The sequence below is a fragment of the Lytechinus pictus genome, unplaced genomic scaffold (assembly GCF_037042905.1).
Source record: "Lytechinus pictus isolate F3 Inbred unplaced genomic scaffold, Lp3.0 scaffold_20, whole genome shotgun sequence".
NCBI classification, from domain to species: domain Eukaryota; kingdom Metazoa; phylum Echinodermata; class Echinoidea; order Temnopleuroida; family Toxopneustidae; genus Lytechinus; species Lytechinus pictus.
This window is the reverse complement of record NW_026974141.1, coordinates 1,782,472-1,801,909: the sequence shown is the minus strand read 5'-3', so window position 1 is coordinate 1,801,909 and position 19,438 is coordinate 1,782,472. Positions and strand designations below refer to the sequence as shown.

General features: G+C 38.1%; 1 protein-coding gene across 1 annotated transcript; it reads right to left on the bottom strand.

Moving 5' to 3' along the window:
• Positions 1-725: 725 nt before the first annotated feature.
• Positions 726-18,974, bottom strand: LOC129283277 (uncharacterized). The gene is made up of 5 exons (XM_054919113.2): positions 18,579-18,974; positions 10,553-10,704; positions 6,080-6,810; positions 4,779-5,018; positions 726-4,525 (listed from the first exon to the last, which is right to left on the bottom strand). The coding sequence occupies exons 1-5, from the start codon at positions 18,648-18,650 to the stop codon at positions 3,753-3,755; spliced, it is 1,968 nt and encodes a 655-aa protein (XP_054775088.2). The 5' UTR covers positions 18,651-18,974; the 3' UTR covers positions 726-3,752.
• Between the last annotated feature and the right edge of the window lie 464 nt (positions 18,975-19,438).

Below are 19,438 nucleotides of genomic sequence, written 5' to 3'. Positions count from 1 at the left end.
AAAAGTCAAATTATCGCCTATTAAAAGTCAAATAATTATTTTAAACCGGGGGGGGGGGGGGGGGGTTACAAAGTGTAAATCTGAAGTTATGAGATGGCAAATATTGATAGTTTTTGTACAGAGATGAATATTACTGAGGATGTCTAAAGAACACCATAACAAATATTCAGCAATCTATTTGAACATGATTTGCAATATGTACATTTAACCATTTTGGTAAAAAGCTATAATAGATATTCAAAAGAGGTACGACATGACAGGAAGAGGGGGGGGGGGGCGATCTTGGGCACAATTTTAAGATGATCTCCTCACCAAAACCATGCATTAGACACAATATAAACCATTAATAATAGGGTTTTTGTTGAGATTGATAACACCGATAACATGCAATTAATCGTACAAATCAATTGTAAGATATACGTTAGATTTTGTGTCTCAGGACACAATAACTATAATGCAGCTCTCCACCATGACTAACAGGATACTATAAACACAAAGCTTTAAAGGTCAAGTCCACCCCAGAAAAATGTTGGTTTGAATAAATGGAGAAAAATCAAACTAGCATAACGCTGACAATTTCATTAAAATCGGATGTAAAATAAGAAAGTTATGACATTTTAAAGTTTCGCTAATTTTTCACAAACCAATGATATGCACAATTCAGTGACATGCAAATGAGCCAGTCGATGATGTCCTTCACTCACAATTTTTGTTTTTTATTGTTTGAATTATACAATATTTCATTTTTTTACATATATACATGTAACAATAAGGACCAACTTGACTGAACCATATAGTATTAAACAATGCTAATTCCACATGTTTAGGGAGGAGTTAATCATTGTTTCACCTGACAGTGAGGAGAAAATTAGAATTCATATTTCATATAATAAAATACAAGAGAAATAGTGAGTGGAAGACATCATCAGTCTCCTCATTTGCATACCGACCAGGTTGTGCAGATAACTGTTTTGTGAAATTATTAAGCAAAACTTTAAATGTCATAACTTTCTTATTTTACAACCGATTTTGATGAAATTTTCAGTGTTATGCTTGTTGGATTTTTCTCTTTTTATTCAAATCAACTGTTTGTTGGGGTGGACTTTTAATAGCTCATTTTACAATTGATTTTAACATATTGTGATCAATGCAATCGATCATAAAAAATATTCTACAATCCAGAGACCACCCAGTCAAATATGCTTTTTACACTGGATTTTCTTAATCCTGTACTATCACTGATCCCATACTATCCTTAACCCCGTTGTATTTTTTTTCCCTTTTCACGCATGCCAAATTTTCTGCCTAACCCCGGCTAAGAATAAATGCTTGCTTATCTCAAACATAATCCAGTAATCCCTGACATGTGGGAGCCATTCATGAGTGCTCATCTATGATTGGATAACAGTGCTGGCTACGTTGCCCCTAAGGCATAAATCGAGCACTGTCCTTGGCTTTAGGCAGGTTTCTTTTTACACTAGCGATCTTAACCCAGACTATTACTCTTGGCACTACAAATGCTCGGCTAAACCTGCTATTTTGCAGGGCCAAATAATCTCGTACTGGAGGTGGGGTTAGCCCATATTGCAATAAGGCCGTGTAAACAGGAAGTGGGCTAAGCTTAACCCTGTACTACAGGTGGGACTAAATGGCAAATTAGCACCACCTATAGTACAGTGTTAAGGAATTTTCGCCAGTTTAAAAAGCATTATCAGAAAAAACGGGTATTAAAACTGCTGATTACTGAATTCTGTAATTCCCATAGGCTTTGAACAGGGATCACCCGCTTCCAGTAAGCAATGGGTTAACCCGTTGAATACTGAATTCTGTAATTCCAATAGGCTTTGTACAGGGATTAACCGCTTCCAGTAGGCAATGGGGTAACGTGCTGACTACTGAATTCTATAATTCCAATAGGCTTTGTACAGGGATCACCCGCTTCTACATGTAGTAGGCAACCTTAGGTTATGTGCATGGAACACCTGCTACCAGTAAGCAACAGTTTTAAGTCAGGAAGATCATTGATATTACAAAGCTTTGAGAGCTGGATTAGGTCAATGCACATTCATCAGTTTTTGGTGTACAAGTCACCCAAGAAGGATGCAGGTGAAAGGCAATTCAAGAACATAAATAAAGCACACTATACATGTACGTACATATCCCAAATATAACCAGGGCCTCGTAACATAAAGCTTAGCAATCGATCGTTAGCCTGAGCTTTACGACTGATCATACACAATAATCCAATGCAATGAATCATAGAAAGCAGCCCCATGATCAATGCTACAGGTTCTGTCAGTAGCGTACGCAGAATTTTAAAAATGGGGGGGGGGGGGTTTCAAGCTGAACGAAATGTTGACAACCAACAAAAAAAAAAGGTCTTCACCACAAATTTTAGGTCGTTTCCTACCCCCCCAAAAAAAATTGACAAGCCAAAGAAGAAGGTCTTCACCACAAATTTTATGTTGTTTCGTAACTCAAAAACGTTTGAAAAAAGGTCTTCAAAAAATTTAAAGGGGGGGTTTGGGTATCAACAAAATTAAATGGGGGGTTTGAACCCCTGTAACCTCCCCCCTGCGTACGCCACTGGGTCTTGTATCATAAAAGATACAATCAATTGTAAATATCAAGAGTGTATGTCACACCCTCCTGATCCCCGTCTTACAAAGAATTGCGATATATTCAACTCAATTGCGATTGATCTAAATTTCGTCAGCAGCCATCCGAACTGTCGTATCACCCATACTACAGTGCAAATCCATTTCTGAGAAAATCAACTTCAAAGTTTACTATAATTTCGACACTTTGTTCCCTAGTCTTACAAACATTTTTACTGCTAGAAAAATACATGGTTGGAAAGACAAAGACGATTGCTTGACACTGGCATCTTCAATTTTTACACAAAACCAAGAGTCAGAGAAAGTATTGCGAAAGAGCTACAGGCTTGTAATTTCGGTTTGAGCGGCTTAGATTTTCCTTGTACAAAAACGCCATGGGGGATACAACAGACCTTACAGCCATTTCAATGCGCGCGATCAAGCAAAATGTTGTTTTACTCTTTAAAGTGCAAGTCAAAGCATTGCTGATGAGACAGTTTGGCTGACCGCGCATTTGCATATAAAGTGTGCACAGTTTTTGTATGTTTTACTACAGTACACTTTTGCAATGGGATTTGAGAATTTTTTTCAATAATTTGTATAGCAACACAGTAAGAATCTCCACATATCTCAGAAACTGAATTAAATTGCTTTTCAAAAAATTTAATTATGTATGTAATAGGACTTGTACTTTCATTTTCTGTAAAAATCTCGAAACATTTTTTTAACCAAAATTGACTGATACAATGGTTCAGATGGACACCAACGATTTGTGAAATTAAGAGATAGCAATTTTAAATCAATCAAACTAGACTTGATTTGAATCAATCGCAATTATTCGTAAGACATGGCACACGGATAAATCAATGGGAAATGGACAACATTTTTCTTTTTATTTTACAAGTTGTAACAGAGCAGTTGCAGTTGATAACTTTCATTTATCTACAAGAATTACAAGATCTTGCAGAGCACAGTGCAGAACACTTTATAACGCCATCAAAGTGCAGAACATTTAATGCAAACACTGAGTACTGTATAAATATCACAGGAGAAAATGGCGCACAGGACTAAGTAGCAAAACTAGAGACGGTTCATCTATTGATACTGTACAAGAGGCAATAAAATCTATGTGGACAGAATGGATGTCAGTGAATACTACCTCAGCGCTCTATGGCTATTCAGGGACACTTGCTTCTGCCTTAGGATTCCAATGTATGTGAGTTCAGGTCTTGTCATCTGTTCGCACAGCTGGTCCCCCTGAGCATTTCTATTGAGAACAAAGCTATTAACATTTACACCGGGTGGATAGTAGACGCGACTATCACCCGCCTGCTTGGTAGAACCGATGCAGCGTTGCGAGAGTTCTTCGATCTTCCTGTCCAACTCGGCGACTTCACGTGCCATGCGATCATACCCAAAGGCCTCGATCTTCTGCCAGAGGGTTCTATTGAAGTACTGATAGAGGGCGCTGTCTCCCCAATTCCAAGCTCTGATGCGCGCCTTCATGGAGTCAGTCGGCGGTCGCACGGAGGTCTTACTCCTCGCGTTTTGGTTGAAGAAGACAATATCATCCATACTCCAGCAAAGGATGTCTTTGAGTAGTATCAGAGATTCCTTGAAGTATTCCGCGATGAGAACGATGTTGAACCTCTGGTCGAGCTGCTGGATGTAACTGGTAACCCTTGGATCCTCCCGCTCCATATAACGAGAATCAAGTCCAATGTCAAAGAGCATTGGGTTGCGACCGACGTGTTTGGTGACCCTTGGCTCACTCTCGAAGTAAAGCTGAGGCCTCTTGAGGAACTGATCCAGTCTAACTCGGTACCTCCCGTCGAAGCGGTAGTAGTTGTACATGCTTTCGTATTGCGTGTCTGGGTTTCGAAGGAGTGCTATGTAGACCGTGTCGGAAGGCATCAGTTCTTCTGTGGCTGTGTACATGAAAAGTTACAAATCAAAAAGGAGCATGGGTTTAATCTTCATAAAGGAATTTTCTTCTTCAATCCATTACAGTTGCAATTAAAAGTCTTTAAACAGCAGGGCCATTCCTCAAAAAGTTCAATTCACTTCAATTCAATCAATCAATGACTTTCCTAATAAGAGAGTGACCCTTGGGAATGGTTTCACAAAACACATTGCCAATGAAGTAGCAAAAGCAGGTGTATCAATTGTCAATATACATACCTTTTTGGTTATAGACCATGTGGTTGGCGATGATATTGTACTGGCCGTTGTTGGATTCCATGACGTATATCTTGCTGAAAGGGCTCGGACTGCCAAGGTACACACCGGTCCTGGGCAACGCGAAGGATAGGTTGTGGTTCTCACCCCAACGGAAGAGGATGTTCTGCATAGTGGAACTGGAGCACTTGTGAGTCTTCACCATCACGATGTTGTTCTTGGGAGGACAATCTTTCTTTCGCCCTGTGGATATAGTAAAACGTTTTGGTACTATGAACTTGGACCACTATGAATTGTTCGCAAGAAAGAAATCATTTTCTGTGGTCTGGGCCAAATGAATGATGACACAGTGCCCTAAAAATGTAATCAAAATATATCAGAATGTTTTTATAAATCTATTGAATTCTGTCCCCTCAATTACATTAAAGCTACATGTATATGATGGAAAATAATTTTTAGAATTCTTGAATTTAAAAACCTAAAAATCACAGCTTTTCTCAATGCAAATTGCCAAATATCCACTTTGCACATATATTTATAAAAGTACATAACGTCAGACACATTAATTCTAAGAGGAATATGCATTAATGACAGAATTTCATTAGTGTCTCCAATCTTAGTAAGACAAGGTGATCATATTAGGCTTTAAAAACACAGTATCAACCACTTATGGCTTTGAAAATATGTCATGCATAACATGAAACAATGCTCCTCTAAGGTATATGAAAACTAATGTTATTGAAGGATATCCACACTGACAAGTACTTCTTACTTCCAGATCTATTTGCATCTTGGTCTTTATATTAACCTTACAGAGAGTGACACAATTGTCTGTTTGATGAAATAATTTTGTTCTTTTTAGTATTACTTTACTTTTAAGCTGAATAATGATAACAATAATAATAATCCGCTTTTATATAGCACTTAATACATTGGGACGACGTGTCTAAGCGCTTTCCAGATATATTATTACCCCGGTCATCGGATTCAATCAGTCATTCCCGCACACAATGTATGCACATCCTCAACTCTATGAGGAGTATTCCAGTCAGTTCCCGGTGAGGCGCACACAGTACTGGAAAATCTACAATGGCTTTCACATCGTACCCATTTAGCACCTGGGTCTCGAGTGGCAAAGTGTGGATTAACGCCTTGCCAAAGGACGCCAGACCGCGGTGGGATTCGAACACACGACCCTCTGTTTGCAAGGTAAGTGTCAGAACCACCAAACCATGGCTCCTCCACTATAGAAATGAATATACGACTGTCCAACAGCACACTCGGTAGAACCATTATGTACATACCTATGCTAGTATGCTGTTCTGGATGTCGTAAAAGATCCTGCACACCGCCATCATATTTCTTGAATTTACTTGCACTGCCAGAGATTCTCATGTTCACCATATTGTTCCCACCTCCGCCTTTCTTGCTGGCGTCCATCGGCTCTAGTTCTCCAGGCTGGATGAACTCAACGTTTCCACCTGCACCAATCTTGTCAGCAGCCATGATGTGCATAGCACTCTGATTCAGCCTTACCTCACCGTCCCTGGGGAAATCATCATGAGGTAAAGGAATATCACCCCGAGCTATGGGGATATCACCCCGAGCTATGGGGATATCACCCCGAGCTACAGGGATATCACCCCGTGCCACAGGAATATCCCCCCTAAGAACACCAGTATCAACGATCCCACCGCTGCCACCGTATCTCAGGTTGTCTCCAACAGTACGGATATTACCAGTTCTAGACTTGTCCTGTGTTTCAGACTTCTGCAAGGCAGCATCCGCTTCACCTACCAACCTCATGGAAGCTTGTTTCTCAGTTTTCTCCTGGAGTCGTCTTTCCTGATCTAGCCAAGCATCTTCATCAACTGAACTAGAACTAGAACTCGAGCTGCTCTCACTCCATTCATCCTGATCGTCGGCATCATCATCGCCATCGTCACTGTAATCTTCCATCTGGTTGAGCTGTTTGTCTATGACATCCCCCGTCATTTTGTTGATATTCGCACCCTTGATTCTTCTTAGCGAGTTCCTGCATGGAAAAGAGAGAATAATATGTAGTACAATTTGAAGACTATCAAAAGTGAGTACAGTTGATAGAGAATAGCAGACCTGGGGGCCGTTTCATAAAGCTGTTCGTAAGTTAAGAGCGACTTTAAGAATGACTGGTGAACCCTTCTTACGCGCTAAACCATCGCCAATGAATATACCATTTATCACAAGAAAGGATCACCAGTCATTCTTTAAGTCGCTCTTAACTTACGAACAGCTTTATGAAACACCCACCTGGAGTGCAATTGGTAATAAATATCACATGAGGTGAAAGATTGATCTATTCAACAAGAAAAATGTACCGGTATCTCTTTCACCAAATGAGAAATTGGATAATTACATTGTATGTTGTAGGACACATGTAAATGTAATACATGTATTAATGAACATGCGTAATCTACAAATGCTGCACAAATCAGCTGCAGAAATAGCAAGGAAAATACCAGAATGACTGCTTATGTTGGTCATTGAACAATATCTGTGGAATACCGGTAAATGAAATGACCATACCAACATACCTTGAAGTACCACACTTCCATCTTAACGTATATAGATATTAGTGTGGCAGGGTTTGGGGGGATTTGTAGCCCATTAATAACCCAAGGAAAATAAAAGATCTTTAATATTCCAACCCAAATCATTTGGGGACTTTTAAAGACATACATGTAAATGTAAAGGTCAAAAAAAAAATCACACTAGTCATTTTATTGAATTATAAAATAGGTTTTGTGATCACAGCTGGTGTTAAGTATATTAATGTTCTACTTGTTACCTACATGTATGTCAATATTGTAATAATCTGACTTGTGCAATATTGGCCCTAACCTCATGGATGATCTGCTATCCTATTCTGAGCAATCATTTTTTGTGGTGTGAATTGGGTTCCACAAGTAATATTGGTGAATGAGAGAGTCTACCCCAACACATACATATTTCTTATCCTGAACCATCCAATATATAATGTAATACTGGATAGTGTATTAAGGTTATAATACGGGGTAGTGTGAATATGGTACTGATAAAGCGTAGTGTAAATGAGGTTCTAACATTTTGTGATTGGGTAGTGTGAATGAAGTTACAATATTGGGTTGTGTGAATGAGGTTATAACATTTAGTAATGTGAATGAGGTTACAATATTGGATTGTGTGAATGGGGTACTAATATGGTTAGTGTGAATAAGGTTCTAATATTAGAAAGTGTGTGAGATGAGGTTCTAATGTAAGGTAGTGTGAATGGGTTCTAATATTGGGTAGTGTGAATGAGACTCTAATAATGGGTAGTGTGAATGGGGTTCTAATAATGGGAAATGTGAATGGGGTTCAAATATTGGATGGTGTGAACGAGGTTCTAATATTGGGTGGTGTCACTAGTGTGAATGAGGCTCTGATAATTGTGAATGAAGTTCTGATATTGGGTAGTGTGAAGGGGGTTCTAATAATGGGAAATATGAATGGGGTTCAAATACTGCGTAGTGTGTACAAGGTTCTGCATGTAATATTGGGTAGTAACACTGTGAATGGAGTTCTAATATTGAGCAGTGTGAATAAGGTTATAATATTGGGTAGTGTGAATGCAGTTCTAATATTGGGTAGTGTGAATGCAGTTCTAATATTGGGTAGTGTGAATGCAGTTCTAATATTGGGTAGTGTGAATGATGTTCTTACATGTACATTGGGTAATGGGAATGTGGTTCTAATAATTAGGGATTGTGAATAAGGTTTTATTACTTAGTGCAAATGGGGTTCCAATACTGAGCATGAGAGACTCTACCCTAACACATGGTACATAATTTATGAAACCTGCCTGTATCAATGTAGGCTCTAGACCATAAATGTCAGAGGATTCCCTATAGAGAATCTCAACCCCTGCCACAGAGTCTATTGAATCAAACTTCATGTCTTGTCTATTTCTTAAAAGGGAAATCCAACCTTGACAATAAACTTGAAAATTACATTTCAGTCTGTTTTTACCCTGGTATATATATCTATTTGACCCTGGTAATAAAAAATAGTTTTCAGATTTTGCTTCGTAGTAGATATAGGAAAACTCGAAAGGAAAAAACTAAAAATCATGTGCACATACATGAAATAAAAGTGGATAATTGAGAACATGAGATCCTGTGCTACAAGGAAAAAAATACATGGGGATGGGGCGATTTAGCCCCCGAAATGCTCAAAACAGCCCAGGAAAATTTGAAAGGTGAAAACTTAAAATCATGTGCACATACATGAAATAAAAGTGGATAATTGAGAGCTTGAGATAATGTGCTACAAGGGGAAAAAAATACAAGGGGATGGGGCAATTTAGCCCCCGAAATGCTCAAAACAGCCCAGGAAAATTCAAAAGGTGAAAACTTTAATCATGTGCACATAAATGAAATAAAAGTGGACATTTAAAATCATGTGTTAAAGGAGAAAAATACATGGGGATGGGGCAATTTAGACCCTGAAATGCTCAAAGTAGCCCAGGGGCCCGTTGCAGAAAGAGTTGCAATCAAACGCAACTCTAAAATCATGCGCAACTTGATTTTCAACCAATCAACAGCGCGCATTTTTGACTTGCGATTGATTTTTTGACTTGCGGTTAAACGCAACTCTTTCTGCAACAGGCCCCTGGAAACTAAAAAAAAGGGCGCCCTGGAAAATCCTGAATTTGTTGCAATTTTAAAGCTTGCAGCAGATTCAGGTAGTATTAGTTGTTGAAAGTTTATTAATTTAAAAAATTATTTTTTTGCATGATGTATATAAAGCCAGTTCGTAGTTCCACTCTGCTCATGATCAGAAGATTCTGCGCATGATCAGAGGAAGGTCATTTGTACTAAAGTGACATGGTGGTTTAAAAATTAATGAGATAAGGCATAAGCACCATCTTTGATGTCTTGATCATTCACATATTCTTTTGAATTGTGCTTTTCATTTACATCCACAACAATGCGTCCACGAACAACTGGTATTTCACAGTTTGCCAAGTACATTATGCATTCAAAGTAGAAATGCAACAAATACCTTCATAGAGCGTTCAATGGTGTGCTATTCTAGTTACCTAGTCTTTTCAATTTCTTCATCCTGCTATGCAAGGCATCCTTACATAATGTCTTGCTTTGAAATCTGCCTATCTCAATGAAAGAAATGAAAGGTCATTTGACCAAAATTGTCCATGAACTACATACTAGTCTATTAATCTACTAGTATTGTGTGTAATATCATCCCCATACATTTACATAGATGATGATAAATTCAAATCCTAAATTTTGCGAGTTCAGCGGTGACAATGTTGATGGTGCAGACCGTGCAGATATTTACATGTAGGTGCCATGTCAAAGTCTGTGCCATGTCTATAAAATAGAAGCTTTCCCACAAACCCCATTGTTTTGTCTATAATGAAATGTGAGTAATGGCAATGAAAGGACGCTTGTAAGATTCCCACGCAAAAGATGCGGCTCTGATTTTCTACAAGGTACCTATTAATCCAACTAATGGTATTAAAATGGTGGTTATTTTTTACCTGATTGCTAAGAAAGCATGAATGCTTGTAAGCAAGCAACCAGAGGACCGACAGCTTAAGGTCTTCTCCAAGGACCTGGTAATGAGGATTAATGCCTAGTGCACCAAGTGGGAATTGAACCCGGGTCACCTTAGTCCGAAACCCCCGCTCTATCGACTGAGCTATTGAATGAAAACAAGGTTTGAATAAACATATTTTTTTAAAACTATGTACTCACGGTGGAGCATCATCGGATGAAGAATCGACCTTGACAACGTCTTTGACATCGGCGCTATCATCCCGATACATGATCATCAGGATGCAGACAGTCACAAGCAGACCTGCTATGCATAGCATCATGTATGTTCTTACCATAGAAGACATGTTTCTCTGTATAGGAGGGGGAGGGGGAGAGAGATAAACAAGAATGAAAGTGTGAAAAATGTAAATTAAAGCTAAATGACTGTAGTTGCAGTAAAATACTGATTTCGTGAGAAAGTCTGTAAAACCAAGGTTAAGTATTACTATATCATCGTGGATCTAGATCTGGTACAGTTACATAAACTGAACTTTGTGAAATCATAATATCTAAGCTAAAAACGATCACACTGAAGATCGCCAACACAGATAGGCACACGTGGGACAGTGTATTATTATTGCTGGAATAAAGACCCGACGGAAGTGACAGAATCCGCGCTTATTTTGCTTATTTCTCAGCAATTACACAATTTCTTCCAGAATCCTTTGGCACATATTTTGAGATTGTCCCCACAACTGGAATTTATCTTTAATGTGTGAAGAAGATACTGTACAGTTCTAAAACTAGCTTAGTGGAAACCAGTTTTAGTGGAGATGTGTAATGGGAACAATCATTGACTAAAATTTCAGGAACGGGCATTATACATACATGAACTATTAGACCCCGTTCTCATCAAAGTTCTAAAACCAGCTTAGTGGAGGTGTGTAATGGAAACAATCATTGACTAAAAATTTCAGGAATGGGCATATCATGATACAGTACATGAACTATTAGACCCCGTTCTCATCAAAGTTCTAAAACTAGCTTAGTGAAAACCAGCTTAGTGGAGGTGTGTAATGGGAACAATCATTGACTAAAATTTCAGGAACGGGCGTTATACATACATGAACTATTAGACCCCGTTCTCATCAAAGTTCTAAAACCAGCTTAGTGGAGGTGTGTAATGGAAACAATCATTGACTAAAAATTTCAGGAATGGGCATATCATGATACAGTACATGAACTATTAGACCCCGTTCTCATCAAAGTTCTAAAACCAGCTTAGTGGAGGTGTGTAATGGAAACAATCATTGACTAAAAATTTCAGGAATGGGCATATCATGATACAGTACATGAACTATTAGACCCCGTTCTCATCAAAGTTCTAAAACTAGCTTAGTGGAAACCAGCTTAGTGGAGGTGTGTAATGGGAACAATCATTGACTAAAAATTTTAGGAATGGGCATATCATGATACAGTACATGAACTATTAGACCCCGTTCTCATCAAAGTTCTAAAACCAGCTGAGTGGAGGTGTGTAATGGAAACAATCATTGACTAAAAATTTTAGGAATGGGCATATCATGATACAGTACATGAACTATTAGACCCCGTTCTCATCAAAGTTCTAAAACTAGCTTAGTGGAAACCAGCTTAGTGGATATGTGTAATGGAAACAATCATTGACTAAAAATTTCAGGAATGGGCATATCATGATACAGTACATGAACTATTAGACCCCGTTCTCATCAAAGTTCTAAAACTAGCTTAGTGGAAACCAGCTTAGTGGAGGTGTGTAATGGAAACAATCATTGACTAAAAATTTCAGGAATTGGCATATCATGATACAGTACATGAACTATTAGACCCCGTTCTCATCAAAGTTCTAAAACTAGCTTAGTGGAAACCAGCTTAGTGGAGGTGTGTAATGGGAACAATCATTGACTAAAAATTTTAGGAATGGGCATATCATGATACAGTACATGAACTATTAGACCCCGTTCTCATCAAAGTTCTAAAACCAGCTTAGTGGAGGTGTGTAATGGAAACAATCATTGACTAAAAATTTTAGGAATGGGCATATCATGATACAGTACATGAACTATTAGACCCCGTTCTCATCAAAGTTCTAAAACTAGCTTAGTGGAAACCAGCTTAGTGGAGGTGTGTAATGGAAACAATCATTGACTAAAAATTTTAGGAACGGGCGTTATACATGTATGATACATGAACTATTAGACCCCGTTCCCATCAAAGTTCTAAAACTAGCTTAGTGGAAACCAGCTTAATGGAGGTGTGTAATGGGAACAATCATTGACTAAAAATTTTAGGAATGGGCATATCATGATACAGTACATGAACTATTAGACCCCGTTCTCATCAAAGTTCTAAAACCAGCTTAGTGGAGGTGTGTAATGGAAACAATCATTGACTAAAAATTTTAGGAATGGGCGTTATACATGTATGATACATGAACTACTACACCCCGTTCTCATCAAAGTTCTAAAACTAGCTCAGTGGAAACCAGCTTAATAGTGGAAACCAGTTTAGTGGAGATGTGTAATGGGAAGAATCACTGACTAAAATTTCAGGAACGGGTGTTATATGATTTGTCTGACATTGATAAACTGGTGGTACATTACATGTAAAAACCATTTCATTTCTTTGAGAAAATGACATTTTTTTGACTTTTTACTAGAACACATACATATATGAGGAAACTGCTCACATATGACGTCGTAGATAAAATACTCCCCAGGGAGTGGAGGATGTGCACACATTGTGTACGGGAATGACCAATTGAATCCGATGACCGGGGTAATAATATATCTGTAAAGCGCTTAGACATGTCGTTCCGAATACTTCCGATGTACTAAGCACTATATAAAAGTGATTATTATTATTAGATGGAATTTTCCTCAAACCTTCACCAATCTATTTTTTTCCTGCTTTTTTACAATATAATTTTTGTGAACTTCCCCTTTGAATAAGAGTGGGGTTAAACAGAGTATGATAGTGAACTATCACAAGCTGTTGTGCAAAGTACTTTACAAAATGTCAACCAGTACCAAATTATACGCTGATACTATAATTCCATTCTGCTTTTAAAAAAAAACTGTTGATTGACAATCCAATTATCATGTAGTACCTGCCTCATCCAGTAAACAGGATACAAAACCAAACACTAGATTGCAATCAATACTGAGCCAACCCTGCTGTCCAATAACAAAAGGAAGCAACTCCGTGGAATGAGTTTTTGTCAATAGTAAATGGGGAAAGTGTGTTATTGTTTTATGCGGAAATATTAGAGTTTATAATTGCTTCTGAAACGTCTCCATTTCAGAAATTGAAGGCTATGCAACTCCAGTTCCTTTATTACAGCATCATACATGTACATGTATATGCACATGTTGTAGAGCATACAGAAAATATCCAAAACATAGAGAGAAGTCAATTTTGAGAGAGAAAAAAAGAGAATTGCTACCATTTGTCACTGTATGGCAGAATAGCTTCATTTATCAGGGCCCATGCCTCATGAAAGATTCATTTTATTAAAAGTACATTCACACCTTCCACAAACATGACTTCTGCATAAAAATTACAGTTGTGTCCCACTCAAAGCACTCGCATGCAGGCCTACATGTACAATGTAAAGTCCTCAACTTCAAGTACATGTACATTAGAGTTCTTGGAACAGTCTACCAGAAGAGTGTCTCAGCACTTTCAGCGAATTCTTTTTAAAAATTGAGTCGATCAAAAAAAAAATTGTTTACCCATTTCTGTTTTGATTTTGGTTATTAAATCAACATGAATTTCAAAAGCAACAGACATTCGCATTTCTTGAAAACTATGCATCAACCAGTGTGTTGGCTCAGTTGGTAGAGCGTCCGTCTTACAACCTAGCGCGATAATTGCGTCTCCATTACAAATAATCTCGGGATTGTTCAGATCGGGATAATTTGCCGGATCAGAAATAGCGCGCTAATTTGAAAACTCGGGCTGGTGCAGATGGCCCTATTGATCTGTTAGGGTCCATTAATAGTACATGTACATGACAAATGAAAATATTTTGCTCGCAGCAGGGGGTATAAATGATGTGTCTGATGAAAAATCACTCGTGAATTTTTGAGAAAATGGCATATTTTTTAAATGATATCACATAGGAGGAGCTACTCTTCTATGAAGTCACAAGACTCTACAATCAACCAGGGCAGGGGGAGGGGAGAGGGGGGAGGGGGTGGTCACTGCCATTGAAGAGTTAGCATCCATGAGAATCATCCTGTAAAAAAATACCCTAAACAAGGATTAAAGGGCAGGCCGCTTGGACACTCTTAATGCTGATTTGTGCAGATGTCTCGGGATCACTACTCGATTCAAGTTTATAGGCAATCAAAATTTAATAGGCTTTTTCCTCATTTTTGGCGTTTTTGACACTCTATTCATGTTCCGCCTACCCGTGAAAACACCCATTTTTCTAATTTTTTTTCTTGCAGATGCTGTCCGCTTTTCAATGACAAAATACAATAGATGAGAAAATTGTTTACCCATTTCTGTTTTGATTTTGGTTATTAAATCAACATGAATTTCCAAAGCAACAGACATTCACATTTCTTGAAAACTATGCATCAACCGGTGTGTTGGTTCAGTTGGTAGAACGTCCGTCTTACAACCGGGAGGTCGAAGGTTCAAACCCCGGCCAATTCAAGCTATTATTTGAAGCAATGTCTGTTTGCCTGTTTCCGAAATCAGGATATTTGTTAACTTGATGAAGTATCACATGTAATCCTGGCAATGTAACAGTGACGTAAAGTACTGTATACAGTACACCACAGGCTAGCATCATGCAGATGGCGCGCACATACACTTTACGTCCACATGCGTGTACACCAGACTTGCGCCTGGGTTTGATGAAATGAGAATACAGATATCATGGACCAATAATGTTCTATGTAGGCACAATAGGAAAATGGCAAATTTCCGGAGGAGGCGTGTATGAATCCCGGGGAGGCCACTTCCATTGACGAGTGGATACCATGCGCGACCATGGGGTCTCGAAAAGCACCCTAAACACGTATTTTCCATATTCTGAAAATGCACCCCTTATAAACAAGTATTGGCGTGTGAAACCCTACCCTTAACAAGTATTGGAAACAAACCGATACTCAAAGATTGCCAAGTATTCCCTGAATTGACCCCCTAAACAAGTACAGCACTGATATTTTGGTTGTTATGTCATGGACGTCGGTCGTCGGTTTTACCTTTACCTACATCGTTGGGTTTATTACAGCCCCACCTCCCACATCTCGTGCAAATTGTACTCTAAACACATAGTGTTGACTCTTGGGGCAAAAGGTACATCCTTTGGCTTTATAAAAATTAAAACTTTTTTTTTATACCCTCGCAAATTTGACCCTAAACACGTAGCTTTCCTAGCGAAAATAGATACCCCTTTTTTCATTATTTTAGTGTTTTTGACACCCTTATTACGTTAAGTACGTAACGTGCCCTATCTTGAAAAAGACATCCTTCTTACGTGTTTTTTTTGGTCGCGCATGGTATCCACTCGTCAATGTAAGTGGCCCCCCCGGGGTATGAATATCATGGTCCCTAGTCAAAGCTGAACCATGGCTGATGTATTTTCTGTTGAGTTAATCAATCAGACGGGCAAAATATATGTTTATATCTTTTCTCCAAAATGCCTCATTCAGGGTAATATAATTCCTGGTGTACATTACATGTAGGTGTAACAGCCCTTTATTGTGATGCAAAACACAAACGTACACACTACAAGTACATGTATGTGTGCTTAAGTTTAGTATTACAATGTACATATGGATAGGTTGATTTGTTTGAAGAATTTCTTATCTGATCCCAACACCAGATGATAAACTTCTCATACCAAACTGAACCAAATGGCCCTCGAACTGCCCGAGACCGCCCTTCCTGTTTCACACTGATCCGCCCTTACGTTTTATTTGCGCTATAGTATCTCTTGTATATGATTTACCGTGCTAATATTGCGTGTGCATACTGTATAGGTTGGCTGCTATTTATAGATCTGCATAGAAAAGTGTATGCTCCTATTGAGTATAATAGAGAAAAACCGATTGACACGCATCGGTGTGTAGCAAGTTCCAGACTGTTGCGCAGTCGATCTCAGCAAAGATGGCTGCGTCCACGTCTCGGAAAACCAGAAGCTCGGGCGTTGCTATACGATGAAGAGTTCATCAAAACGTTGGATATCACACAGAGTGACATCGAAGTCGATATGAATGATTCAGATTTGAGTTGGAATTAATTTTTGACATACATGTATTTTATCCCAGATTTGGCAAAAACTTTAGTTTTATTTTCATTCTGTCAGTAATACTTTACATTTTGTTGAAGGCGTGGGACTGGGGCGGCTGAAACCTGAACTTTTGCTTTTATTTCTCAAAGCAAAGGTCAATATTCGTACATCTGATTGAACTTTGCCATGTACCATTCTATTGAACAGGTCCTATCCTACAAAATAAATATAACTTGTAAATAAAATTATAAAAAACTGTTTCAATTTGATGGGAACAATGCCTACTAATGACCAGTTCTATTATTTCCTCTAGTGAGAGATTGCCATTATGCATTATAATCTGTAGGTGCTATAGGGTTAAGAAGAGTCATAAAGGGCAGGTCCACCAATAAACAAAGGTTGTTTACAATACAAGTGTGCTTTTCAGTCTACAGTTTAACCCAGATTATCGTTGCACTCATCTTTTTTTATTGCTCATAAGACCATCTTTCTTAGCCCCATGGTAATTACTAAGCCGGGATTGAGAATTCTAACAAGATTTGCACAGCTTTAAATATGAATATTGATGATTTTGCACAATGCAGCATGCACTTTATCGTGAACTTCAACTTTCCTTCATTTTGCTTGTGATAACATTTGGCTACAAGTTCAACTCATGGTGACCAGATTTGGACAGTCGAAATACGAGACACTTTGAGATCAGATCAGTTGTGCAATATTAATAAGCCAAACATTTTCATAAGGCTTAACATGCTAGAGGGTACATTTATTGAGAAAAAAATCTTTGAGCGAGCGAAGCGAAAGAATGAATTTGTGACATATTTTGACATACTATTATAAACACAATACCAATTTTTCCCATTTTGCTAGTACTGTGCATAAAACTCTAATGCTTGAATATTCTCACATAAATGTGTTTAAAATCGTGAAATACTGGATAGAACGGTGTCCCAGACTGCAGGGACACCATTGGCGATCAGCTGTCCCGGTTCACCAATTTTAGACAAAGAGCTCTCAGCTGTTCATTGTGATTTGATGGGCATTTTCGATAGATTTACCCTGTTGTAGAATCCCTCCCCGTCGGTTTGCGGAAACTCGCTATCAATACCGAGGCAAAACATGCATTGTGTAAAAAAAAAAAAAAATAAATAAATAAATCAAAAACAAGGGTCGTTGCTGTGCATGTTCGTAGCGGTTCTAAAATGATGAATGAATGGGAGCGGCTAAATTGCAAGAAACTATTAACATCTGAAATTTTTGAATAATGAAATTCTGGAGTAGACAATTTGTTTGTCGCCCGTCTGCAATATTGCCCCTGCCAACTTTTTTCCCCGACGACAAAATATGGTTCATTTAGTCAAAGTTGATACACATCATGAATATTCATCAGTGTGAATCGAAACATTATTGACAATGGCCCGTGTAACTGGATAATCCTTGCGCATACATGTACAATCATGGGAAGGTTGTGTGTTCGAATATGAACAAATAATATGAAAATTTTATCCTTATTTTATAAAAACTGAGGCGAGACTTTGAACAAAATAACAGTAGCTTTGGTTACAATTGTGCTTACAAAAGTGAATAGAATGTCCCGTATTTAGATCTACATTGTAAATCTCAAAAAGTTTGATCAGACGGCCTGGCCCGGCATTTACCATTCTCCTGCCAGACGGTCGCTTCGCTCCCTCAAGTCTATTGATTTTTCAATCAACAGTGTTGGCAAGTATGTAGTCAAATTTCCGAAGTAAAATTATTCCCTGCGTACATGTAGAGCTTACGTGTAACAGCTGTTCTGTAGCTTCTGCTCTAGCCAGGAATAATACAATTAATGTTCGTTAAATACAGACCTCCAAAAATAAGTAATACATGTACAGTGTAGTTATATAAAGGCCAAAAAAAAAATAAACAGATAAACATAGCAAGTGTAGGTAACATTTTACTTGGTGTACATACCGGTAGGCAAACAATCCTAGTAACTTTCACTGATGCAAACTGAAGCAATCGATGACAGTGAATGTAGCCCATGTTGCTGACAATCAGCTACAATAGTAGACTGTAGTGATGTCCCAATGTGATTATATTACCAGCAAGAGCAGTGGCATTTTTTACAACCGAACCTTGGCACCATAAATATGATGGCACTAGCAAAAGCATCAAATAAACGGATGTTTCATGACGGATGAACGCCTAGTTGTGATATTTTCCTTCCCTGTTGGATTTATAATTTCATGGAGTATTTATAACACCCCTCCTTTTTATCTCTCTGTGTTTACCGTTGTATTTTTGTAGGCTTTGCATTACATGTATATACAGGCCTACAAGTACATACTGTATACATCTGTCCACCATAATATCTGATGAACATACATCAGTATCTGGCATCACCATAGTCTTCACAACTCAGACCCTACCAATGTAGAAAAATAATTTATTCTATTTCGTTTTATTTATTTACACATTCCAATAATAAACAAAGTATATACATGTATCATATCTCAACATAAAGCAAATAACATAATGATTAATAAACATAACATTATTCTAATCAAATTATAGGCCTACTTGAATATGTTCTTGTTTACTCTTTATCAATTTTATCATTCAAAGTTTATTGATCTACTGTACATGTAATATAAGGCCTACATGTACTTGACCTTGGAGTACAACTGCAGGCAGTAGGTCCTACATGTACATGTATATAGTGAGTGATTGTATTAAAGAGAAATTCCAGTAGTTGCAGTAAACACTGATTTCATGAGAAAGTCTGTAAAACCAGGCTTAATTGTCATTATATCATCGAGGATCTAGATCTG

Excerpts from the sequence above, each read along its gene's own strand:
- LOC129283277 (XM_054919113.2), bottom strand. The coding sequence starts at position 18,650 with ATGGGCTACATTCACTGTCATCGATTGCTTCAGTTTGCATCAGTGAAA. Across the intron at positions 10,705-18,578 it reads CTAGGATTGTTTGCCTACCG|AGAAACATGTCTTCTATGGT; the intron begins GTATGTACACCA and ends CCTCCTATACAG. Across the intron at positions 4,526-4,778 it reads CATGGTCTATAACCAAAAAG|CCACAGAAGAACTGATGCCT; the intron begins GTATGTATATTG and ends TCATGTACACAG.